This window comes from Ailuropoda melanoleuca, chromosome 13 (assembly GCF_002007445.2).
Source record: "Ailuropoda melanoleuca isolate Jingjing chromosome 13, ASM200744v2, whole genome shotgun sequence".
In the NCBI taxonomy this organism is placed as follows: domain Eukaryota; kingdom Metazoa; phylum Chordata; class Mammalia; order Carnivora; family Ursidae; genus Ailuropoda; species Ailuropoda melanoleuca.
Window position 1 is genome coordinate 6756587 of NC_048230.1, and position 26723 is coordinate 6783309.

The 26723-nt window shown below is 40.2% G+C and overlaps 1 protein-coding gene and 1 long non-coding RNA gene across 5 annotated transcripts in view; both read left to right on the forward strand.

Moving 5' to 3' along the window:
* The first annotated feature begins 2107 nt into the window (after nt 1–2107).
* Nucleotides 2108–26723, forward strand: part of RHOT1 (ras homolog family member T1) — a 65659-nt gene continuing 41043 nt past the window's right edge. For 2 of the 4 annotated variants that reach the window (XM_011230683.3, XM_011230646.3), the window contains exons 1-6: nt 2110–2360; nt 17823–17881; nt 19502–19583; nt 22560–22603; nt 22915–22968; nt 23099–23151. In XM_011230683.3, the coding sequence (XP_011228985.1) occupies nt 2285–2360; nt 17823–17881; nt 19502–19583; nt 22560–22603; nt 22915–22968; nt 23099–23151 (368 nt within the window). In that variant the 5' untranslated portion in view covers nt 2110–2284. Of the gene's footprint in view, nt 2361–17822; nt 17882–19501; nt 19584–22559; nt 22604–22914; nt 22969–23098; nt 23152–26723 lie in introns of all 4 variants that reach the window. The other 2 variants (XM_011230606.3, XM_002912347.4) reach the window with 2 other exon arrangements.
* Nucleotides 24423–26713, forward strand: LOC117795802. Its single transcript, XR_004619958.1, has 3 exons — nt 24423–25188; nt 25500–25553; nt 25684–26713. It is a non-coding gene; the product is annotated as an uncharacterized LOC117795802 (long non-coding RNA).

A 26723-nucleotide genomic window follows, 5' to 3' on the forward strand; every position in this document is an offset into this window, starting at 1 on the left:
TCCCCTGCCAAATAAACTCTTCTTAGTCCCCTGCCTTCCAGACATTTCAGTTAATAGAAATGCCAAAGCTATTGCCCAGCACACACGTACAACACCGTGAAGGCCTTGTCTCTTTTCATACTTCTGGAGAAGTCGCTCAGAATTAACACTGTCATCAGCCGGCGATGCTGTTGCAGCGCTCCTGGGGTCAAGCTTCTCTACAAAGGGTTTAGGGCATTAAAGAATTTGCCCCTCTGTAAAGGGCCTTTGTCCTTTGTGTTCTAACATTTATTTTTTTAAGAAAAAGTTTTTTTCACATATATTATTTCATGAGATCCCCCAAACAATTCCATAAGGTAGGAGCCTGGGAAGAGATGATAGTCTTCATCTGGCAGAGAGGAAACTGAGGCAACAGGTGATGTGACTTGCCCAGAGTCACACGCCAAGGATGGCAGAGCCCGGGCTCAGTCTCAGCTGCCCTGCCTTTGGCAGGCAAGTCACGGTATCTCTCTGGGTTTTGCTTTAATCTATAGGGTAATGAGATTGGAATAGGTGCTCTGTAGGGGTCTTTTCAACTCAACCATCGTGTAATACTAAAATTCAGAGGAATCATTTTCCCTGAAAGATCTGGTTATCAAGACACCTGAATTTCACATTTCTATCCATCTTATTTGCATCCCTCCTAGAATAGGACTTCATTATCTCCCAGCGAGCAGGGAGCGTATTTCTCCTATCTCCCTCTTTATATCACAAAGTGTTTTTTGGAAGGGCTTCCTCTCCTATGCTCCTTAGGGACATCATTATACTAAGAGGCGAAATTCTGTTGTAAGGGTAACAGCGTATTTGCCTCAAAACCTGTGGCTTAAAACTTTTCAGCGCACTTTGCTTTAACAATGGTAGCTGAGATCAACAGAGCAGTACCGAGTCTGGCACTGTATCAAATGTTTGACATGTATTATCTTGCTTATTCTTCAAAACCACCTGAAGAGGTAAGCGTTGTTATCATTATTGCGGTGTTATAGAATGGACAGGTTGGAGAAGTAAAAGCACTTACTCAGGATCACATATCTAATTAGGTAATGGACTCTGGATTCGATCCCCTGCAATATGCCAGCAGCTCTTATCTGCTACACCAACACCCCATGGCTTCTTCTATGACAAAGGGGGATTGTATTATGCACACTTTATTTCCTCTAAAAACTTACTATGTAATATTTAAGATAGAAAAAAGGGCACATTATGCAGACAGTACTGCATCATTAATTCTATATATCTCTCTATTCTTCTCCCTCTCTCTCTCTCTCTCCCAGTGTGTGCCAAGCACTGTTCTACCATTCAGGATGTAGCAACAAATTCCTCCAGATAGAGAGGGCCAGGAGGAAATAAGGTAACTTTAGAAAAATGAGTAATAGTTTATTATCCAGTGACATCTACGTGTCCAGCATTATGTTCAGTAAGCCTAACTAAAGGTAAGTATCAGAAGACCTGCTCAAAGGAAACCATGGAAGTGGCTTAGTTTGGTTTAGAAACTAAGTTTGGCTTAGAGCAGAGGAAAGTCATTGAGTTTGCTACAAAGAAATGAATCTGTATACAAGGACAAGGTAAAAAAAAAAAGAATGTCATTATTTAGAACTTTATTTTGTAAGCATCGCAGACAAAAAGCAGCAAGGGTTGGTGGCTTTGGGTAGTGAGAAAGGCTCTACCCCGGGAGCCAGTCACCCCTTCGTCAATCAAGCATTATCTGAAGGCTACGTCCAATGAAGTATGGATGCTACTGAAAACCAGGTAGGCAGGTCGCTGCCCTCCTGGAGATTATAGTCTGGTGCGAATATTCCCGTCCTGAGTCACTGCCAAGCTCTAGCTATGTGACCTTGGACAAGTACCTTCTCCTGCCCCAATTCTGCAAAATAAATAGAGTCAGACTAGCGGATCTGCCACTCAAATTTCCAGCCGCGGGCGTATCCGCGGCCCCCGGGGCCGGGAAGAGGGTGGGCGAGGCGCCCGGCCCTGCGCTGCGGCGAGCTGGACGCTGGGGGCGCCGCTCAGGCCCAGAAAGCGTTCGCGTTCCGAAAGCGCTAGTCCCTCGCGGCGCCCCGTCGGCCTCGCTGCCGCTGCAACCTGCGGTGCCGGAGGAGGCGGAGCTGGAGCTGTCCCGGCTCCCGAGCGGGGAAGCAGCCGAGGAGGCGGCGCGGCAGGCCCCAGCCGAGGATCGGGCGGGGCGGCGGGGGAGGCTGGCAGGCGGTGCCGGCAGCGCTGGGAGAGCGGCGCCGCGGGGTGGGCGCTCCCGGCCAGAGGCGTCCGCTTCATGCGTGCGGGCCGAGCCCGGCCCCTGCGAGCCGTAGACATGAAGAAAGACGTGCGGATCCTGCTAGTGGGAGAACGTGAGTCCGCGCGCCGGGGCCATCGCATCCCCTGCCGCCCTGGGCCTGCTCGCCCCGCTCCGCGCCCTCGGGCCTCCCAGCCCCTTAGCTCTCCCCTTCCCGCGGCCCGCAGGCGGCCCTCAGCCTCTCACCTCACCTGGGCCCTCCTAACACCTCCCGCCCCTGGCCCCCAGTCGTCCTCGCAAGCCTTTTCCCCATGAGCCTCTGACCGCCGGCCTCATCTCCTCCTTTTCCGCTGGAATCCTTTCCTCTTGGGCCTCAAAGCGTTTCCGAGGCCGCTTGCTTTTCAGACCCTCTTGTCTTCCGTGGAGATTCGCTTGTCACTGCCAGGCAGGTGCTGGAACAGGCCGACTGACCAATTGGGATGGCGTGAACCGGCTCCCGGGGAAGCTAGGGGGGAGGGGTGCAGAACTGTTCGACTGCCGGCAAGGTCAGGGTTCTGCTGTTTTGTTTTTTTTTTGGTGCTCGCAGTCTTCCCACTCTCTAGACATTTATTTCAAGGTGTGGAGCGGTTTTGGCGTTAGTTGCCCTTTGCATTGGAATAACTCCTGGTATCCTCGATATTTCCTCAAAAATTTACTCTCAACTTCAAGGTATACAAGTGCTCAATGAATGAATAATTATCTGGGGAGGGTCCTTTAGTTGAGAGAATTATTGTCACCAAAAAGCCTAATTCCCCCCCCAGCATTATTTATTCCATAGCTACTTGGTAATTAATTTATAAATAACAGGCACACAGGAGACCCAAACTGACACATACATATAAGACCCCCTAGAAATTCTTAGATTTCACCCTTTGAAGATACAATAAAGGAGAAATGCCTTCTGGTCACTGACTTGGCAACAAAACAACAGGGACTTCTTGATATCACTTGGCTAGTTACATGACTCATTTGGTAGGACTAAAATAGGAAAGTGGGCTGGGAGGACTGAATTGCTTGTTTGTACATTAGTTAATGCTCTGTCACTGATGTTTCGAAGCATTCTGTTTCAAACCACATTTCATCCTAGAGTAGCCCCTCTAGGTCACTGTGATGCCCTCCCAAGGAAGGCGGCTAACACATTTTTACCCTTTTCTGTAGTGTTCTTTGATATTCATTGAAATCTCTGTTCACCTGCTGTTTGGAGAAGTCTTTAGAATGAGAATTTGGAAGTAAGCTTGGCCTGACACAGTTTATTTTTTGGTTTGCAGTTGTGAATTTTAGTCTTTATTTATAACTATATGTTAATCTGTATTTTGCGTGGATTTCCTTGACAAAGTTCAGGATGTTGTTACTTGACATATGATTCATACCTGATGCATTTGGAATAGGGTAGAGAAAGTGAGTAGATGAGCCACTTAAAAAGCTGCTCCTTAACTGTGTCGTAAAATAGTTTTATAGTACAGTAATTGTAATACTAATTTTCTAAAAGCAAAAATCCTATGTTTTTGTTTTACTTTTGAATATAATAAGCAATTACATGTAATTAGTCTGTAAAACATCTAAATAGATATGCTATATATATATATGTAAGATATATTGTTCAGCCTTAGGTCATTTAAATTAAAATATTAACAGTATTTAGAAATACATAAAAGAACTCACAATTTGTTAGAAAAATAAAAACCGAAGCATGAGAGACTATGGACTCTGAAAAACAAACTGAGGGCTTCAGAGGGGAGGGGGGTGGGGGAATGGGATAAGAATGGTGATGGGTAGTAAGGAGGGCACGTATTGCATGGTGCACTGGGTGTTATACGCAACTAATGAATCATCGAACTTTACATCGGAAACCGGGGATGTACTGTATGGTGACTAACATAATATAATAAAAATATTATTATGAAAAAAATAAAAATAAAAACCATGTTCTGCAGATATGAAAGCAAATAGGAGAGTTGAGAAAAGTGTGCGTGCATGAGCTTTTTGATCACAGGGAGAACCTAACCTGAAAGGAAGACTTAGTTTTTAAGGAAGACATTTTTCTTGAAAAGATTTGTACCAAAAACTTTAGGCCAGTTACCATATAGATAATTTTTTTCACATTTAAAAATATTAGAATTATACTTAACATGAAATATGTAATTTTAATTAGTTAAATTAAAAGCTGGTATTTTGGGGGAAAAATGTTTGAAGCATTGCAAGATTTAATGTAAATATTTGACAGCTATTAGCCTAGCTAGCTGTACAGCTTTAAATGCTGGGTAAACATAAATGTGACCAAGGCTTTTTTAACAAATAAAAAAATTTAAATAAATTGGTCTAACACATGGATTTATCAGGAAACCTACTTTTTAAGGTAAAAGTGGTATAATTTAGTTGTCATTTTAAGATGGTTAAGGAGAATGGGAAAAGCAAAAAAAAAAAAAGAAAGAAAGAAAGAAAAAGGGAGCATCATCTCTGATATTGTTGTGAAGTCTGTTCCTTCTCTCTGTCACTTCAGTACATTTTACTGCTGTTACTGTCCCTGAACCACCCAGAATAACCATGTTATTCTGTCCCTTGAAGCTCCCAAAAAGTTGTGAATGGTTTCAGCATTCTCTTGGCCAAACCTGTGCTGTACTCTGGAGGTGAAATGGGTCTTGGCCCATCCAGAGTCTGGATTCTGGCCCATCCAGGCTTAAATGCTAACTAATCACTTACTGTCTCTTTAGTTCTCAGATCAAAGAAGTTAGATTGTCTATAAAATTTAAGGTATTTATTTGCAGAGAAAGTGAAAGTGTTTTAAATATCATCTGCACCTTATCTTAATAATATTGAGCATAATGAGGACCATTCAGGCCACGTTAAAAGTCAGTTGCCATTCTTTAAACAAAATTGTTTAAATCATTAAAAATGCGACCACACAAAACTTAGTCTTTCAGGTTATGATTTTTTATGGTCAGCTTCTTTGGCTAGAATTTGTATTTAACTAGATTTGCATTACTATGCTTAACAAATGTCCTTGTTGCAATAAAATTAGCACGAACATTAATGGCCTTTTATCTAAACCATGTAGCTACATAAAAGTAATCAGAAGGGGGAATGAAACATGAGAGACTATGGACTCTGAGAAACAAACTGAGGGCCTCAGAGGGGAGGGGGGTGGGGGAATGGGATAGACTGGTGATGGGTGGTAAGGAGGGCACGTATTGCATGGTGCAGTGGGTGTTATACGCAACTAATGAATCATCGAACTTTACATCGGAAACCGGGGATGTACTGTATGGTGACTAACATAATATAATAAAAAAACACTAAAAAAAAAAAAAGAAAAAGAAAAAAAGTACACAAGATTTAGTTTTAGTTAAGTGTTGTTTTTAAATTGAGATATGTTTGTTTTTACTGGTCAAAATCAGTAAGAAAATGGAACTGTTATCCTCTTTTTAAATGAATCTGGTGGCTCTTACTATTGAGTAAGACATATTGATATCTAACTGATTAATGAAACTAGTTCAAGCCAAACCAGCTCAGGCTTTGGTTGGCTGTGGCCTAGACTTTTGTAGTATCTCTCCTTAACTGGTCTTCCTGCTTCTAATTCTCTGTTCTCTATGTAGCAGGCAGAGTCATCTTTAAAAAATATCTCAGATCCTGTTACGCATTTTTAAAATTCTTTGATGATTTCTATTTTGACTTAGAATAAAGTCCAGACTTTTTAATACAGGCCTGCAAAGTTTGTCACAATCTGGCCCTTGCTTCACTCTTGTACTGCTCTCTCCTGCTTTCCCAACAAGAGTCCCTGACTCAGGCAGTTCTTCCCTGCATATTCGTTCCCTTGTTTTTTGGGCTAGAAAGTAAGCTTCATGAGGGCAGAGGCTTTGTGTTGTTCATTGCTATATCCCCAGTGCCTAGAGTAGGCCTGGCACAAAGTAGGCACTCAGATACAGTTGACCCTTGAACAACATGGGTTTGAACTCTGTGGGTTCATTTATATGGGGATTTTTTACAGTACAGTATTGTAAATGTATTTTCCTTATGATTTTCTTAACACTTTCTTTTCTCCAGCTTACTTTATTGTAAGAATACAGTATATAGTACGTATAACATACAAAATATGTATTAATAGACTATGTCATCAGTAAGGCATCTGGTCAACAGTAGTTGTTAGTAGTTAAGCTAGATCCCCAGTGCAGAGGCAGAGGGAAAGAGAGAGAGAGAATCCCAAGCAGGCTCCATGCTCAATGCAGAGCTGGATGCGGGGCTTGATCTCATGACCCTGAGATCATGACCTGAGCCGAAATCAAGAGTGGGACACTTAACCCACTGAGCCACCTGGGTGCCCCAGGTCATCCATAGTTTTTGAAAGAATGAATGAGTTCAAGTTAGTTCCATTTATTTAGTCTTTCCTTGTTTTCCAAACCACTCCTCTTAGTCACAAACATTTGACCATTCTCCTTTCTTAAATCCAATCTTATGTGTGGTTATTGTTAGCATTTGAGGGCAGTGTTTGTCCAGTGTCTTGTTCGAGGTCTTTAGCTTGGTTTTTCCTGGGAGATTCCTGTGTTCTGGCAATTAAGTAGACCAGTGACTTCTAACGACCGTGTCACATCTATTCCAGGTCTTGGCCGCCAGCAGTTATATTCCTTGCCAAAAGAGCTCAGTTCTCCTTGAAACACCAGAGGTCATCTTAGTGGGATTGAGAAAGATTCTTCAGGCATAAGATAGGAATAAGAAAGAAACTTCAGTAATAAGCTAGCATTTACATTAGGAAAAAAACTTTCTGCAATCCCTTAAAGCCATATTGCTTTCCATTCTGGTCTTTGTTAAGTGATACTTGAAGATTGAACTCCTCCAGTTTCAGTTACTCTGTGTTTAGTACCTGGATGATAGTTCGTGACCAAGAATGTTGAAGCATCGTCTAGAGTCTCTTCTGTTTCTCGGGAGGCTATTCTATATCCTTCTCACATGTGTATTAAGACCTGTCTTTTGTTCCTCTGGTACCAGTTGGCCACTAGAGTTTATCCAGTTCAAAGGAGAGGGAGAGACTGTATAATGTTTGTTCTTCTGCCCGTTTAGTCTGCATATGGTCAATGAAATTTTCCTTTGGCACGGTACTCAGCTATTGCCCCAATTGCTAAAGTTGCCCATTTAAAAATTGTAACTCCATAGTCACCCTCCTCATCCCTGTATATTCTAATTACGTAATTTAGGGAGAGCCAACAAGGCTTCATAAGAAGCAGCCGATAGAAATGAGGAGTAGGTCCCTTTACCACTTGAAACGCGGGGTGTTTGTTATCAAGAAAAATAGCCAGTATGGCTGGTAGGATGGTAATTAGAACCAAAAAATGTTACTTCTGCTTCATGAATATTAGGAATTTGCTGTCATTTAGAACTAGATGTTCAAAAGATGTGATGAAAAGACAAAGAAATTTTTAGCCTGGATACATCTAGATAATTTGTTGTATAGTAATGAATTATGTTTCCCATGGATGACCTACTTAGAAGCGTGGAGTCTCAGCACTGTGGCATGTCCTGTTGAACTATCAGAAGGCCTTCCCTCTTTGGGGATAATGGTGAACGTGCCTTTTGTTTTTATAGATTACTTCAGTGTTTCTCAGGCAAAATAGAGGAAGTAGAGACCCTTAAATGGCTGGCTAACAATCATTTTTTGTCCTCCATATTAATACTTACATTAGAGATTTTTAAATTATATTTTTAAATATTTTAATTTATTAAATTTATACTTATTGTTATAAAATTATGTAAGTATATTTTATATGGTATTTATATTAAATATAAGTTTTAATTGGTACAGTAATTAGGGAAGTTTGTTCCTTTATGGAAATTATTTTTCGGAGCAGTTGAAAATATGTAGTGTTTATACTCAAATCTGCCATTGTCGGGGGGCCTTTTGAATTGTAGGCTTATTTAAATAGTTTTTAAAATTTAGTATTCTAAAATGTTTTCCTTGTTTTTAAGGTACTCATTTATTTCTCAATTAAAATTAGGCTAAAATTAGTGGCCTATTGTAATTTTAAACCTGCTGCTTCCCTACTTCTTTGAGTCTCACTCAGGGTTGGGTGGTTAGGCCTTAATGGAAGAAAAAAGCTCTAGTTTAGATTCACTGAAGCACTTCTTAACTGAATCACATCTGCCAATCTTTTATTGAAATAGCTATTATCTTACTGCTCTTCCGAAAGGAAACCCAAAATGATACTAATGAAAACGTGCTCATTTTCTCCTGCGTTCACCATAATCTGTCTCTCTTGCTCTGATTTTGAACTTTTTTAAAAAGAGGAAATCATTCTTGGATTTTTACGTGGAAGAGATTCCTGTTCTTTGCTTTTTAAAAGGCCTGCTGTACAGTTACTTCAGAAACTAGACGGAAGCATTTGTTGCAGCCTCAGATTTTATAACAGGTGAGGCAGAATACGAATGAGTAAATAAATAGAAGTACCACACTCTCTGTGGCAGTATCCATATAAATAAATTGAATGAGTCCCACTTTTGGTGTCACTAACTGTCTGTATCATTAAGCAGAAGTAAAGCTCTTTAACTGTTGTAGTGTTTACAGTGCCCTTTCTCCTGCCAAGGGGTTTTCTTGTCTGGCCCTGAGGCCTGCCCTGTTGGAATAGACTTGGTGGCAGGCTTGTGCTTGGGGGGAGCCTGCTGCTGCACTGGGGGGGGGGGCGGGAGGGCAGAGCTACCTTGTTGAGCCCAGCTGTGAAGAAATCGGAATTTCCTCAGAATGTTGGCCTTTCCCTTCTGAAAATACTCCTGGGAACGTAAGGGGTCCATGGGAAAAGCAGAAAGGGACAATGGCCAGGAAAGGGGGTGTTTTCATGAGTTTTAGGCAGAGAGATGAAGAACGGATGACCTGGAAGGGTTATGGTGAGGGAGGGGACTTGAAAGGCAACTTGGAACGCGTGTTGAAGGCCTTCGTGTTTGTGATTAAGGAGCGGGAAGTCTTTAGCTTTCTTGGAAACTAATAGGCCTTTTAATGTTGGTGTTTGACTTCATTTTGGTCATTTTTGTTTAATGTTTCCAGCTGTGGATTAAAAGGTAGGTAGGTTTCTTCTGAAACTTGTGAGGACTTTGGAGTGGTGGGTTACAAGCCGAATTTTAAAAAGACAATTCTAAGAAGGAAATTGTGAGAGGAATCAAGGTCTGAAGGGCATTAAGGCAGGCAGATTTCTCACGAGCCAAGCACGAGTGAGCCTTGCTTTCCTTTTGGATACCAAGGCGCAGTTGAGCTACTGATCATCTGATTCATTTTCCCCATTCTTAGCATAGTTGATCAAGGATAAGAATGTAGAGATGTGTAAGATGTCCAGGAGAGCTCTGCAGAAACGGAACTGTTTCTGGGAACAGCTGTGCTGACGGTAGTTGTGGGATTTTGGAGACACTAGAGAAAAAGATCTCTTTACTCTAGTGAGAAAGACCCAGAAGTTCAGTGGTCACAGGAATTGTACACAGGATCTTCCTAAAAGGTTTGTTGTCTTAAGTACCTGGGAGTTTTACTGCTTACTAAAATAATGGCTAGGACAGGGCCTGGTGGACTTGATTGGCCTTCACAGCAGAGGCGTCCTGCTGTCAGGTGGGCCACAGGCAGCTCTGCTGTGCGTTGCCTCAAATCAGACATCACCACTCCTTGCAAGGAACTTGGTTAGGGCACTTTCCCAAATGCACTCCTCTTGCTCTGCAGCAGCCTCAGGTGCCAAGAGTGAAAAACAGGCAGGAGGTCCAAGTTCTAGGTTTTCTGATGCTGAAATGAACCAAGCAGTGACTTGCTTCGTTTTAAGATAACTGTTTTGCCTCCATTGTGCATAATCCTGTGGAATTAGAATGGACTGCTATGATTTTGAGATGAATGCTACCTTGAGCTAGCTGAAGGTTTGGGATTTCTGGGACCCTAAACAAGGCCATGATGAAAGGAATTATTTAAGGAAAAAAGTTATGAAATGCTGATTATAAAGTCAGCAAGTTCTAGAAATTTTTGGACCCCATATTGCCTTGGTGAGTCCCACTTTGTTCTTATAGACAGATGACTGTTCCTGACAAATCACTTTCCCATACACAATTAAAATAGATAACAGATACAGTTTGGGGATCTGTCTGCCATTGCTAGGATTCTCTAAGGTATGTTACTGTAAGGTACACGTAATGTGCACTTTTTCATCTGTTTACATGCTGGGCTTCTAAGGTATGCTACATGATAGCATAGATTAATCATAGAGTGTAAGCACTGAGAGCCTCTAGTCCTTTTTTTTTTCTTTTTTAACTGATGAGAAAATTGAGACCCAGAGAGAGTCAGTGACAATTCAAGGTTATACTGCTAATTAGAAAGCTGATTCCCAAATCCAAATTTTCTGGCCCATTCTAGTGCTCACTTAACTCCTTTAATTTAAACTGTGATCATCATCATCATCATGATAACTACCATTTGTGTATTTAATGTTTGCCAGGTTTTGTGCTGAGCATTACGTGTCGGTCATCTTAATTAATCCTCTTACCAATTCAGCTGCAGCTGTTCAGCTTTATATAGATTAATAAACTGAGGCTTGACGACTTGCTTGAGAAACACAGCTAGTAAGCCCTGGGACTAAGATTTCCGTCCAGTCTTGGCTAATTCCAAAGCCTGTATTATTTTTCCCTTTTTTTTTTTTTGGTGAACTATTTATATCAAAGGTATAAAGAATAATAAAACAAATACCCATCATCTAGCCTAATAAAGAAAACATTACCAATCAGTTGAAGCTCTTTGTATTTCCTTCTCCTTCTCTCAAAAGTAACCAGCCACTTTCCTAAATTTCAAATCTGTGCTCTTCACCGCTAAGCCATAAACTGCATTTACTAAGAGCATTTGCTAGGAGCTAAGATTCGATAGTGAGCGAGAAAGACACATTGTCTGCCCTTGTGGAATTTCCTGTGGGTGATAATGAAACTCTTGTTCCTTAGTCTTTCCAGAGACACTTAGTAGCTGGTAGGAAAAGTAAAGTTTTCATAAGGAGGACTAGGAAGTCCTTCAGGAGATCGCTGGTGATATGCTGGATGTTTGCCAAGGTGTTACACACGCACAGTACTCTCTGAAGAATGTACATGTCTTAACTGATTACTCAGTTTTCCCTCCCTGAGACCAAACAATAAGCTTTTTTTTAAGAGCCTTTTGATTTTCTGCTATGTTTAAAGCAGAAAATATCCCTTTCTCTTCCCACCCTTCACTATCCCCTTTCCCTTTTCTCAAGAGTGATTGAGCGTAGCCCTTGATCCGTACCTCTTTCATAGCAATTTTATCTATCTTGTTTAATACATTTTCCATATAATCCCTATAGAGAATATAAACTTTGTACTTGGAAGACAATCAAGTAAATACTTAGCAAGTGAATTAATAGGAGTCTGCACAGGGAAGATAGGTCATATAAAAGTATACGTTAATACTCTCTGTATGATCTTCCAGTGGTTTTTTTTTTTCCCTAGTTTGGTCCAGACGTGGGCAAATAGGCCAGAGTGGAACTCATCCTCTTGGATAGAAGGTCTGTTACAGTGTTTCTCAGTTTTTTGAGCCATCACTACTTTCTATAAATACAAAACTGTCATGCCCTTTTCATTCTGACAATTTTCTGATACTGAGTGTTGTACAATTCATTTCAATTTTGACAGTAACCTCCCTGAGTTAGCATCAGATCCTACAAGTTAAAGTGCAAGGTCCCCAAAAAGATTACCCTTACTTTAGACACCAACTGCAAGTGGGGCCCCCAGTCTTGAAGGGTCCTGAGCCCAGGAGCATCTGTCCCCATGGCGTCAGAGTGGGCCACCTTCCTGGTTTATCGTTATGTTCACCAACTAGGAAGCTTCCCTGAGCTTTAATGTCCAGAGTTTTTATATGGGGCTTCATTATGTAGGCATGATTGATTAAATCATTGACCATGTGATTGAACTCAATCGCTGGGCTCCCTCTGCCCTGCGCCCGACCAGCTGCTAGGTTTTGGGGTAGGGCTGAAAGTTCCAACCCACTAATCACATGGTTGGTTTTTCTGACAACCGGTCCCCATCCTGAAGCTATCTAGGCCCTCCCTTCTCCCTAATGGCTCATCTCATGAGGATAAACTCAGGTATGTTGAAAGAGACCAAAAGACACTCCTATGGCACAGGAACTTCCAAGGGATTTTGAAGCTCTGTGCCAGGAACTGGGTGGGGATGAAGACCAGATGGATTCTTTATTATATCACACCCTCCTTTAATATTATTGGAAATTTCAACATTCATTATTTTCTACTAAAGACAAATTGAACAGAGTAATTTTAGAATGTATTTTTCCCCTCAGAAGTTACCCTGCTGTTCATAGCTCTTCAGTTGCTGTTAAGAAAAACTTTGAATGGGATATTCCAGAAGCTCCATGAGGTAGAACTTAATTTCTTAAATGGCAGGGCTGAAACAATAGCAATGCTGTTGTGCTTGGGCAAGGTGAAAGCAAGTTATGTGGCACAGAAGTGGTTCGAAGAAGGAAAGGGAGGGCTCCAGTAGCCCTGGGATGTCTTTAGGGATGACATAGAATTTGTGCTGTCCTTGAGAGATGGTTAACATTCGGGAAAGCAGAGGAGAGAGAGAGAATGAGGTTTTAGATGAAGAAAACCATATGAGGAGGCAAGATCCATCATAGCCTGTTTGTGCTTACACAGAGCAGAATGGCCTTATTTGAGCAAATCGTGTATGTGGGAATAGTGGGAAATGAGATTAGAAAGATGAGGCAGGGTTAAATTATGCATGATTTTCAAAGGCCAGTAGAATATTTCACCTTGATGTGATAGATAATTGAGAGTCCAGGCTTTTGATCAGACGAATTAGAAAATGAAAAGATGTCTAAGAGAGATGGATTGGCATTTGTATTGTTGATGGATTTTAAGAAGAGGAGAGGTTGGAGGAGGGGCTAGAAAGTTGGGATTGGGAAGTGTTTCAGTAGAAGTACCAGAATTACAGAAAAGTGGGAACAGAGAGGAAGGAATTAACATTAAAAATTCCTAAGGAAAATTTGACAGAGCTCAAATGCTCAGTACAGAGGAAGGGTCAATCAAGGATGGCCACTTTTTGAAGTTTTACTTTTTGTTCTGATGTGTAGAAAGAATGTTCTTTATTGGTGAAAATCTCATAAATCTGTTGGAATATAATCTCCATGAATGTAAAAATAGGGAAGACCTAGTGCCTTGATCAGGGGTATCCCCAGCACCTGGAATAGGGGCTGGTATATAGATAAGTGCTCGAGAATTATTTGTTGAAGAGATGAAAGAATGCATTTAACATGCCAGTCTTTAGGTAAATTTTAATTGCCATCTGTAAAAAAAAATTTTAAGTAGGCTCCATGCCCATTGTGGAGCCCAGTGCAGGGCTTGAACTCACAACCCTGAGATCAAGACCTGAGCTGAGATCAAGAGTTGGACACCTAACTGACTGAGCCACCCAGGTGTCCCCAAATAGTGACTTTTAAAGTAGTACTTGTTAACATTTTCTAGTAGCAAAAATTGTTTATATTTGTTGTAGAAAATTGGGAAAATATGCAAAAGTACAAAAACACAAAGTTAAAATTACATTTACTTCAGAGATGACTGCTGTTGGTGTATAGATCCTTCTGGGTTTTTTTCCCAGTGTGAATACATATTTATTTATGAAATGAGGTCATATAGTAATGCTGATTTATACCTGCATAAATGTCATTTTTCAAAGTAAAACGGAACAATTCGAGTCTCCAAATAATGACAGTAGTGGATTATAACACTTAGAATAATGTAGGAATCCATGAGACCATGCTGATATGAATCAGAAGGGAGTTTTTCCTTAAAGTAGAATGCAAAGTAAGGTAGAAGGATTGGTAGAAATAGAAACATCACCATGTAGCAACCACTATAGCAACACAGGACAAGAATCATGAATGGCTGCTAAAACCAGTAAGTGAAAGTTTGATGAGAAACAGAATGTTTGCATAGTCTCAACTTATCTTCTCACAAGATACTTATCAATTACAAAGGGAATGATAATAACTTGCAGACACCACCTCCTCCAAGTGATGATAGTTAACATCACCAGGAATGGAACAAATTGACATCATCTCTCTACTGCTGTGATGCACTGTGAGGGATACGGTATCATTTCTGGAGCATTCCTGCTCAGAATGCAAAACCTGAAATTAATTATTAGATAACATCATACGAACCCAATTGAGAGATGATCTACAAATTAAATGACTTGTTTTGTTTTTTTTAATGCTGAGGCCATAAAAGATAAAAACAATTGAGGAACTCTTCCAGACTAAAGACAAAGGAGACATGATGACCAAATGCAACATTTGATCCTGGGGGAAGAAAAAAATTTTTCTTTTCCATAAAATGTGGTGATGGGTCAAATGGTGAGATGTGAAATAAGGGCAACAGAGTAGATAATAGCACTATGTTAGTGTTAATTTCCTGATCTTGAGAGTGCAACATGGTTATGGAAGAGAATGATCTTGTTTTTAGGAAATACATACTAAGGTGCTTAAGGGTAAAGGGGCATCATGTCTACAACTTACTCTTAAATGGCTTTAAAAATATAGAGGGTAGGGGAAGGGAGAGGAAATGAATGATAATGCAAATGTGGTATAATGTTAACATTTGAGGGATTTGGTTGAAGAATAGTTATGACTCCTTTGTACTATTTTTGCAGTGTTTCTGTAAGTCTGATACTTTCTCAAAATAAGTTAAAAAAAAAAAAGTGGAACCAGAGCTGCTAGATTAGTCACCAGTGAATCAGTGAATATTTTAATTAATTTATATAGTATTTGTGTATGTAGTGCTTGCTGACTTTAGGGGCTATCATTCCTTCTCTGTATTATTGTCTTTTATATATATATATACACACATATATATATATTTTAAGATTTTATTTATTTGAGGGTCACCGNGGGGCTATCATTCCTTCTCTGTATTATTGTCTTTTATATATATATATACACACATATATATATATTTTAAGATTTTATTTATTTGAGGGGCACCTGGGTGGCTCAGTCGGTTAAGTGTCTGCCTTCCGCACAGGTCATGATTTCAGGGGTCCTGGGATCAAGCCCCGTGTCGGGCTCTCTGCTCAGCGGGGAGTCTGTTTATCCCTTTCCCTCTGCCTGCTGCTCCCCCTGCTTGTGCTCTTTCTCACTTTTTCTGTCAAATAAATAAATAAATTCTTAAAAGAAAAAAAGATTGCATTTATTTGAGAGAGTGAGTGAGAGAGAGACCACAAGCAGAAGGAGCAGCAGGAGAGAAGAAGCAGGCTCCCCACTTAGTAGGGAGCCCGATGTGGGTCTTGATCCCAGGACCCTGGGATCATGCATGACCTGAGCCAAAGGCAGACATCTAACAGACTGAGCCACCCAGGCATCCCATGTCTTCATATTTTTCTAAAGAATGTCATAGGAAAGAGGACACTGGCTTAGCCATCAGAAGATGGGTTATTCTCTTAAGTCTACAAGTGAGTTTTTAGTGAGATCTTAAGAAATCACTGTTTCTGGGTCCCAGGTTCTTCATCTCAAAATTTGTTCAGGGGGCTGGATAAGACATTGATAACTGGATTCTAGCAGTTCTGTGATGATGGGCTCTGGATTCACTGACGTGGTTGGAACTCAGGTGTCATCTTATAGTCAGCTACTTGAAAAAGGCCCAAGCCTTCTCACACAAGTAAACTGAAAAGATCCTCAGAAATCGGAGCTAGAAGATACCTGTCAAATGGTCTACTCTGAGCCTCCACTAGCAACACTCGACTCGTTTGCAGCACACCCTCTAGGTTGTTTTTACCAGTACTCTATTTCCCAGCCATTCATCATTTTTCCAGAGACTTGACTTGTGGTGTTTTTTTTTTTCAAGATTTTATTTATTTATTTAACAGAGAGAGAGACAGCCAGCGAGAGAGGGAACACAAGCAGGGGGAGTGGGAGAGGAAGAAGCAGGCTCACAGCAGAGAAGGGAGCCTGGTGCGGGCTTGATCCCAGGACCCCGGGATCATGCCCTGAGCGGAAGGCAGATGCTTAACAACTGAGCCACCCAGGCGCCCCTTGACTTGTGCTTTTAGTCACCCTTTCTTTTAGTCATTTAAAAAAAGGAATGTGGCTTTTCTTCACTGTAAAATTTTCCAGTTCTCTCGTATTTTGGCTTTACCTTTGGAAACCGGTTTGCTGTTATGGCAGACAGTAACAGGCAGATGGATTGTTTTCGTCTAGAATCACAAAAAGATTTGGTTGATGCAGTTGAATGTATATGATCAGAAAGTGATGGGAATAGAAATGAAATTTCCGAATGAAAATGAAGATTTTTAAGTGTGTGCATTAAAAATCTTGCTAGGTTACAAAATATAAGAGGAAAGTTACTTTTGCTCTTACTAAGCTTTTCCATATGATACCCTAAAAAAGAAAGAATGTAAGGATGTCCAAAGCAGACACACTGATCTTCTGTTGGTGAGGATGTAAATTAGTTTGTCCCTTTTTAGAGGTGATTTAACAATGTTTATTAAAAATAAAGAGGATTATGCATGCTAACCTGAGTTCACTTCTAGGAATTTATCCTGGAAAAATATTCATTGCAGCACTGTTTATAAAGGCAAAAGCTTGAACAGAGCCCATTGTTAGGAGACTGCATTAATAAATTAGGACATGTCTTACGTTGGATTCTTATACAACTGTCAAAAAATAATGTAAAAGGTTTTTCATGCTAATATAAAATGGATTTCCTGTTGCTATTTTTAAAAATTGTGATAATTGGGGCACCTGGGTGGCAGAGCGGTTAAGCGTCTGCCTTCGGCTCAGGGCGTGATCCTGGCGTTCTGGGATCGAGACCCACATCAGGCTCCTCCGCTATGAGCCTGCTTCTTCCTCTCCCATTCCCCCTGCTGTGTTCCCTCTCTCGCTGGCTGTCTCTATCTGTCAAATAAATAAATAAAATCTTTAAAAAAAAATAAAAATAAAAATTGTGATAAAATATATAAGATGTATGATTAGACATTTTAACCATTTTTGAGAGTACGGTTAAGGGGCATTAAATACATTCACTGTGTTGTGTAATCATCAGCACTTTTTCTATCTAAAACTCTTTCATTATCCCCAATAAACACTCTGTGTCCATTACGTAATAACTGCCCCTTCACCCCTCCCAGGAAATTTTTACGTATGGACATGGAATACCGCCCAAGTACATACTTAAATGATAAGGGAAGATTGTAAAATAGTGTGAATGCCGTGATTATACTAGTTATAATAATGTAAGCAAAGAAAAAATCTGGGAGACTACATATACTAAACTGATAAAGAGGGATGTGAAGGAAGATTTTTACTTTTATATATTTTGGTAATTTTTTTTGTTTTAAGCAATGGACATGCATAACTTTTCTAAGCAGAAAAAAAAGATACTTTAAGCATTGTACTAAAACTGGGTGATTTGGATGCCTCTGATTTTGGCTAATGAATGACCGGCTCTGCTGTGTGGTTGCTGAATTTGAGCTTGTGTAGAACCGAAGCATTTTATTATTGAAATAATGATGTTTGTTTTCACAGCTAGAGTTGGGAAGACATCACTGATTATGTCTCTGGTCAGTGAAGAATTCCCAGAAGAGGTAAACAGTTTTATGTCTTTTCTGTATTTAAGATCTTTTAAATTTATCAAAATTGAGTTAAAGTGAGATAAATTCTGCACTTTTTTGGCATGTGTTTCCTTTCTGACAGTTGTGACTTTAAAAGGGCTCATATTAGTTTATACAAGACATCCCTGAAATGTCGTGCAGGAGCAAGAAGCACACCAGATCTGAGTTTTCCTCCTTTTGATCTTGGCTAGACATTTGTCATCTCTGTGCCTTAGTTGTCTCATCTGTAAAATGGGAGCTGGAAGGGATATTAAGATCATCTAAGCTGTTAACCCTTTCTTAAAAATAAAATGTTATTCATAACCCCAAAATATAAAATAGGTGAGTATTCCTTTAGTTGAAGTAAGGGCTTGAAAAGTCTGGCTGGCTCCCCACCTGCCTTCCATCTGACACTCCCCAGTCTTTGAGGCATTAGAGCCCCTAGGTTTCTGACCCCGTATTTGAGAACCTTTAATATTATCCACTGCGTCATTTTACAAGCCTCTGCCTACCTCAAAGGATTGTTTTGTGTCTCAAATGAGGTAAGCTTAATTATAGTAGAGTACCACCAAAAGTAAGGCGGTTTTATGATTACTGGCAATATATTTGTGTTACAGAATGAGGGACTGTTGGCTAAGGTCTTATGTATAGTTAGAATTTTGTTTGGGGGAATGGGATTGATGCAAATGGGATGAACACTATTTATTCTCTTCACATAGTTGGTATTATTAGCCCCACAGTTTGCATTTCCCCTTTCCTTAATCTTGTTTAGTTAGGAATATCTGTATAATTTCATTGTTCAGACAGGAATTTGGTACATTATATGGTAGTGTTTTCAAACAATTACAAGTGCCACATGATCGTTCATTGTTTCTTTTGCTTTTTTTCCCCCTCTTAAATAAGATACTGAAGTAAGTAATTACTTAATTTGTGAAATGAAGTATATTATCATATGATCACTTGGAGTATAATACCTAAAAGTTTTCTATGATCGTTTAACTGAGTTTAGAATTGTCATTTTAGCATAGTCCTCTTGGGTACGGATAAAAGGTTTTTAATTGGTTTAAAAAATCATACAGTCTTTCTTAAAAAATGGACTCATTAAACAAGGCTTATATAGCCAATCAGTTATCTTCTAGAAGAAATTAATTTTGGTAATGTATTGTTTTATTTGAGAATTGCTTTCGATTAACATAGCTCCTTGTTTGTAGAGTATCTTAAGCAGTCAACAAAATGGAATAAAAACAGCATTTTAAAAATCAGATGTTTGAAACACCAAATTAAGTATTGTTTTAGGCTGCATTAGATCTGAAGTACCCTTAATATGTCCTGTGCCCACACAAGTAGAAATGTGCATACTTTTTAAAAAGAAGTGTTTTTTGGGGCGCCTGGATGACTCAGTTGGTGAGCAGGTCAGCTCAGGTCTTGATCTCAGGGTTGTGGGTGCAAGCACAAAAATAAGCATTTAAAAGTGTAATAAATCTTGAAAGGGTAGGTATGGGTGGAAGGGGCTAATATATAGATGAATTTACATGATCTGTTAACAAGTTTGATTGATAATACCCAAAATTTTTTTGTTTTTTTTTTCTTTTCTATACTTGTTTACAAATGAAGGTTCCTCCCCGGGCAGAAGAAATTACCATTCCAGCTGATGTCACCCCTGAGAGAGTTCCAACACACATCGTAGATTACTCAGGTAATGATTATCCTCATGTGGGTGAACCTGCAGGTTAATTTAATAGTCCTCAAAAAAGGTATACATACTGGGCTTTAAAATATATTCCAGAATAGGTGTACCTTTTTCTCTAGCAATAATCATTTACTATTCTCGTCTCATTTATATCTCCCTGCCAGCCCCCACCCCATACCACATATAAAGCCTCTGTCTTGTAGTTCTCTGTCCCAGATTTACTAAGTTGGATTCCATAATAATGAAGAGGAAAGAGTGATGGTAAATGACAAGTAGTAGATAAATCATTATCCTCCTTGACTTGGCATGTTTGCAGAGATAAGTTCTGGATTAATTTTGTTATCAGGCATTCAGGAATGCTCTGATGATGTAGAAAGAGTTCTGAATTTGAGAATTTGTTGAGTTCTAAATTTGTTCTTTAATTTATCAGCCTTTGTCCCCTCCCCCAAATAATAGTTAAAACAGTTGTCAGCTTGCTTACTTTATATGATAATAAAAGCACATTTGTATTGCTTTTAATAATTTAAAATTTTTCTACCCACTAGTACTTACATTTTTTTCTTTCAAAGATTTTATTTATTTATTTGACAGCCAGAGGGAGAGAGAGGGAGTGGCAGGCAGAGGAAGAAGCAGGCTCCCCCCTGAGCAGAGAGCCTGAAGTGGGGCTCCATCCCAGGACCCTGGGATCATGACCTGAGCTGAGGGCAGATGCTTAACCAACTGAACCACCCAGGCGACCCTAGGACTTACTTTTTAATCACTAAATTATTTTGCTGTGTTCTGAGACTTCTTTAAAAAAAAGGGGGGGCTTGCCTGGCTGGTTCAGTCGGTAGAGAGTGTGACTCTTGATCTTGGGGTTGTGAGTTTGAGCCCCACGCTGGGAGTCGGTTGTAACAGATGTGCACTCTGATGGGGGATATTCATAATGTAGGAAGCTATGTGGGGGTGGGAGGTATATGGGAAACCTCTGTACCTTCCACTCCGTTTTGCTGTGCATTTAAAACTGCTCTAAAAAATAAAATCTATTTGTAAGAATGGCATAACTACATTGGTAATACTTTGTTTTCCTAAGCTGGTATTCCATATATTCTAAAAGTAAAATATTAGACTGTGCAGTCTGATACATATGACTATTGAAACACTTAAAACTTGNCTAAGCTGGTATTCCATATATTCTAAAAGTAAAATATTAGACTGTGCAGTCTGATACATATGACTATTGAACGCTTAAAACTTGGCTAGTCTAAGCTGAAATGTGCTGTAATGTATAAAATACAGGTGGAATTAGAAGACTTGGTGTGAGAAAAAGAATGTAAATCTCATTAATAATTCTTGTGTTGCGTACATGTTGAAATTTTAATATTTTGGGGCGCCTGGGTGGCACAGCAGTTAAGCGTCTGCCTTTGGCTCAGGGCGTGATCCCAGCGTTATGGGATCGAGCCCCACATCAGGCTCCTCTGCTATGAGCCTGCTTCTTCCTCTCCCACTCCCCCTGCTTGTGTTCCCTCTCCCGCTGGCTGTCTCTATCTCTGTCAAAGAAATAAATAAAATCTTTAAAAAAAAAAAAAAGAAATTTTAATATTTTATGAAATATTAAATATCTTGGGTTAAATAAAAATGTACTTTTACCTGTTCCTTTTTTACTTTTTGAGGGGAAGGGGCACAGGGAGAGGGAGAGAGAGAATCTTAAGCAGGCTCCGCACCCAGTGCAGAACCTGACATGGGGCTCGATCCCACAACCCTGAGATCATGACCTCAGCCAGAATCAAGAGTCAGACTCTTGAGCCACCCATGCACCCCATCCTTTTGACTTTTTTAATGTGACTACTGGAACATTAAAAATGGCATACACGGCTTGCTCATCCAGCTGCTAGACAGCACTATACCAGAAGCTGAGGGGGTCGGATGCTTTCTGCTGCAGTCAGCCTTATAACCTGCTTCATTTACAAAAGTATTCTTTTTCAGCATTGGAATTGAAGCCATTACCCATTGATTACTCAACATAGGAAAAGATACTTAAAATATGGCCAGTTATTTAATATAAATTAAAATACCATTGTACCCGTTTATGGTATTAGTTTGTATGTCAGAAATAACAGGCGTTCTGGAGGGAAATATTTAACACAAGGTGATCTAAATTAATATGTCAGTTATTGCTTTCCTCTTCATTTGTATGCTCTTTTTTTAAAGATTTATTTATTTATTTATTTGAGAGAGAGCCAGAAAGCATGCAAGCCAGAGGGGCAGAAGGAGAGGGAGACGACTCCTTGCTGAGTGCAGAGCTTGACTCAGGGCTCGATCTCCTGACCCTGCTATCATGACCTGAGCCGAAATGCAAAGTCGGATGCTTAACTGACTGTGCCACCCAGGCACCCCATTCATTTGTATGCTTTTTCATCATAGCTATGACCATGCACACCCCCTGCACTGGGGGTTATACGTACATCCACCATTCGAGACCCATTCCGGCCAGGGATAGGTGCTAGAAAGGGAATTCTTGACTCTTCACTCTCATGCTTCAGTTTTGTTTCTGGGGCCTGCTGTCTTGAGATACAAGCTCTTAAGCTTGTATTGCCCGGATTCTCACCTGGCCTTCTGACCCTGTGTGGATGGACTCTTTGTCTGGGCTTCTGACCGCAGCACCTAGTCTTCTAGCTTGGGTTTCTGATCTCTTTGGCCCGAGCCTTGTCAGCTCTGGATCAGATGCTGGCCTAGATTTATCACACAATGCCTTCTGCTCTTCGTGCCTGACTTATCCTCTGGTAGACTTGTCTGCCAGCGCCGCCCAGCTTCCTTATCGTAGTCCAGCTCTTTCCTTTCCCGGGCTTGCCCTTGTCTTAGCCACCTCATCTGGCCCTACACTATGTGAATGACATGAGCGATGAGGGATGTTGGATGCGTGCCATGTAGGTGTCAGCTTGGCCATTAGTTTTTATGAACATGTTTAAAATAATGAACATTTTTTGCCTTGGTCATTTGTAGAAGCAGAACAGAGTGATGAACAGCTTCATCAAGAAATATCACAGGTGAGTTAACAAAAATAGCTGTAGGTCTTTTTGGTGGGAAAGCAGTGATGATTTTGTGAGTCTGTCTTTTTATTTTCTCACTTAGGTCTTTTCAGTTCTTTGTTGTTAACTGCTGACTTTGAGTATGTATCTTTGCAGTAAGTCCTTAGGAACTTTTTCCTCTTAGAGGCATGTTAAATGTGGGGGTTTTTTTAGGTTTCAAATTTTATTCTTCCTTTGGCCCAAATATGTGAACTAGCTGGTAATTAAATGCTACTGTTTACATTTGTATTGTTTAAAAATACCATTGATTTCTTAATTTTTTCTTGTAGGCTAACGTCATCTGCATAGTTTATGCCGTTAACAACAAGCATTCTATTGATAAGGTATGAACGTGTGACTTTTTTCACTGTATCTCGTTAAATTTCAATGGGGCACTTTTAAAATTGATCCTCAATTTAGAGTTTTCAGATAAGATCCTCATTGTGGCTTAGCTCTTGTTAATTTTCTTTTTAGGTAACAAGTCGATGGATTCCTCTCATAAATGAAAGAACGGACAAAGACAGCAGGTATTTTTTTCTTTTCTCTGAAACTTTGTATATTGAAAATTTCAAACTTAAAGAAAAGTTGCAAGAAATAGTACAATGAACACCTGTAAGTCCTTCACTTACATCCACTGGTTAACCTTTGCCACATTTGCTTTACCTATAGGTCTTTGTTTATATACACACATCGGTTTTGGGAGGAATTATTTTAGGCAGCACATATATTTGTGAGCAAAGCAGAAAACAGTACCAGAACTATAATGATTGACAACTTCTGACATGAAATATTTTGATCATTAATCTTACATAATTTCTCAAACCACTGCTAAAGGAGTCTCCACTTTAGAAGTCCTCTTCATCTGTATTGTATGTGCCTTCTCTGTGGAGGTGCCCCTTGCATGAGGAACGACTTCCCCTTGTCACTGATTGCTCACAGGTTGTGTGTATGGGGCACAGGACTGGGAGGAGAGTGAGTGCCCTCTGACATCTGGCTTATCCGCTTGACTTCCTTGAGCCTTCCTTCCTTTCTGTAGTGGAGAAGAGACTAATTCCTGTCTTGACTGCCTGTGGTAATTTTGAGGATCCACTGAAATAATGCACTTGTACTGCTTTATAAGTTCTCTGAAGACTGCTAGAGATCTTTATTTAGGAATGCAGAGAGNACCTGTTCCTTTTTTACTTTTTGAGGGGAAGGGGCACAGGGAGAGGGAGAGAGAGAATCTTAAGCAGGCTCCGCACCCAGTGCAGAACCTGACATGGGGCTCGATCCCACAACCCTGAGATCATGACCTCAGCCAGAATCAAGAGTCAGACTCTTGAGCCACCCATGCACCCCATCCTTTTGACTTTTTTAATGTGACTACTGGAACATTAAAAATGGCATACACGGCTTGCTCATCCAGCTGCTAGACAGCACTATACCAGAAGCTGAGGGGGTCGGATGCTTTCTGCTGCAGTCAGCCTTATAACCTGCTTCATTTACAAAAGTATTCTTTTTCAGCATTGGAATTGAAGCCATTACCCATTGATTACTCAACATAGGAAAAGATACTTAAAATATGGCCAGTTATTTAATATAAATTAAAATACCATTGTACCCGTTTATGGTATTAGTTTGTATGTCAGAAATAACAGGCGTTCTGGAGGGAAATATTTAACACAAGGTGATCTAAATTAATATGTCAGTTATTGCTTTCCTCTTCATTTGTATGCTCTTTTTTTAAAGATTTATTTATTTATTTATTTGAGAGAGAGCCAGAAAGCACGCAAGCCAGAGGGGCAGAAGGAGAGGGAGACGACTCCTTGCTGAGTGCAGAGCTTGACTCAGGGCTCGATCTCCTGACCCTGCTATCATGACCTGAGCCGAAATGCAAAGTCGGATGCTTAACTGACTGTGCCACCCAGGCACCCCATTCATTTGTATGCTTTTTCATCATAGCTATGACCATGCACACCCCCTGCACTGGGGGTTATACGTACATCCACCATTCGAGACCCATTCCGGCCAGGGATAGGTGCTAGAAAGGGAATTCTTGACTCTTCACTCTCATGCTTCAGTTTTGTTTCTGGGGCCTGCTGTCTTGAGATACAAGCTCTTAAGCTTGTATTGCCCGGATTCTCACCTGGCCTTCTGACCCTGTGTGGATGGACTCTTTGTCTGGGCTTCTGACCGCAGCACCTAGTCTTCTAGCTTGGGTTTCTGATCTCTTTGGCCCGAGCCTTGTCAGCTCTGGATCAGATGCTGGCCTAGATTTATCACACAATGCCTTCTGCTCTTCGTGCCTGACTTATCCTCTGGTAGACTTGTCTGCCAGCGCCGCCCAGCTTCCTTATCGTAGTCCAGCTCTTTCCTTTCCCGGGCTTGCCCTTGTCTTAGCCACCTCATCTGGCCCTACACTATGTGAATGACATGAGCGATGAGGGATGTTGGATGCGTGCCATGTAGGTGTCAGCTTGGCCATTAGTTTTTATGAACATGTTTAAAATAATGAACATTTTTTGCCTTGGTCATTTGTAGAAGCAGAACAGAGTGATGAACAGCTTCATCAAGAAATATCACAGGTGAGTTAACAAAAATAGCTGTAGGTCTTTTTGGTGGGAAAGCAGTGATGATTTTGTGAGTCTGTCTTTTTATTTTCTCACTTAGGTCTTTTCAGTTCTTTGTTGTTAACTGCTGACTTTGAGTATGTATCTTTGCAGTAAGTCCTTAGGAACTTTTTCCTCTTAGAGGCATGTTAAATGTGGGGGTTTTTTTAGGTTTCAAATTTTATTCTTCCTTTGGCCCAAATATGTGAACTAGCTGGTAATTAAATGCTACTGTTTACATTTGTATTGTTTAAAAATACCATTGATTTCTTAATTTTTTCTTGTAGGCTAACGTCATCTGCATAGTTTATGCCGTTAACAACAAGCATTCTATTGATAAGGTATGAACGTGTGACTTTTTTCACTGTATCTCGTTAAATTTCAATGGGGCACTTTTAAAATTGATCCTCAATTTAGAGTTTTCAGATAAGATCCTCATTGTGGCTTAGCTCTTGTTAATTTTCTTTTTAGGTAACAAGTCGATGGATTCCTCTCATAAATGAAAGAACGGACAAAGACAGCAGGTATTTTTTTCTTTTCTCTGAAACTTTGTATATTGAAAATTTCAAACTTAAAGAAAAGTTGCAAGAAATAGTACAATGAACACCTGTAAGTCCTTCACTTACATCCACTGGTTAACCTTTGCCACATTTGCTTTACCTATAGGTCTTTGTTTATATACACACATCGGTTTTGGGAGGAATTATTTTAGGCAGCACATATATTTGTGAGCAAAGCAGAAAACAGTACCAGAACTATAATGATTGACAACTTCTGACATGAAATATTTTGATCATTAATCTTACATAATTTCTCAAACCACTGCTAAAGGAGTCTCCACTTTAGAAGTCCTCTTCATCTGTATTGTATGTGCCTTCTCTGTGGAGGTGCCCCTTGCATGAGGAACGACTTCCCCTTGTCACTGATTGCTCACAGGTTGTGTGTATGGGGCACAGGACTGGGAGGAGAGTGAGTGCCCTCTGACATCTGGCTTATCCGCTTGACTTCCTTGAGCCTTCCTTCCTTTCTGTAGTGGAGAAGAGACTAATTCCTGTCTTGACTGCCTGTGGTAATTTTGAGGATCCACTGAAATAATGCACTTGTACTGCTTTATAAGTTCTCTGAAGACTGCTAGAGATCTTTATTTAGGAATGCAGAGAGGGAGATTTCTTCGAAATTCTTTGGAAGATACACATGTGATAGGAAGAAGAGAACACACCTTCTGTATTTTTCATATGAACGGAATGATAGTTCTGGGTATAAGTGTTTTCAGTTTTAAGTCAAAATGGAAACCAAAAATTATTCTTGCAGTATTATTTAATGGAACATGGCATTTATGAGGCATTTTTAAATGTTAGGGAAATCAGACTAATGTCTGTGTATTGTACACATCTGGCCCTTTATTTACTTTTTTCAGATTTCTCTGTTGGTTGGACATTTTTGTGCCTTGAAACTGTAAAGACTTGGTTCTGAACAGTTGGACGTGGTATTGGCCCCGCCTCATGTATTTA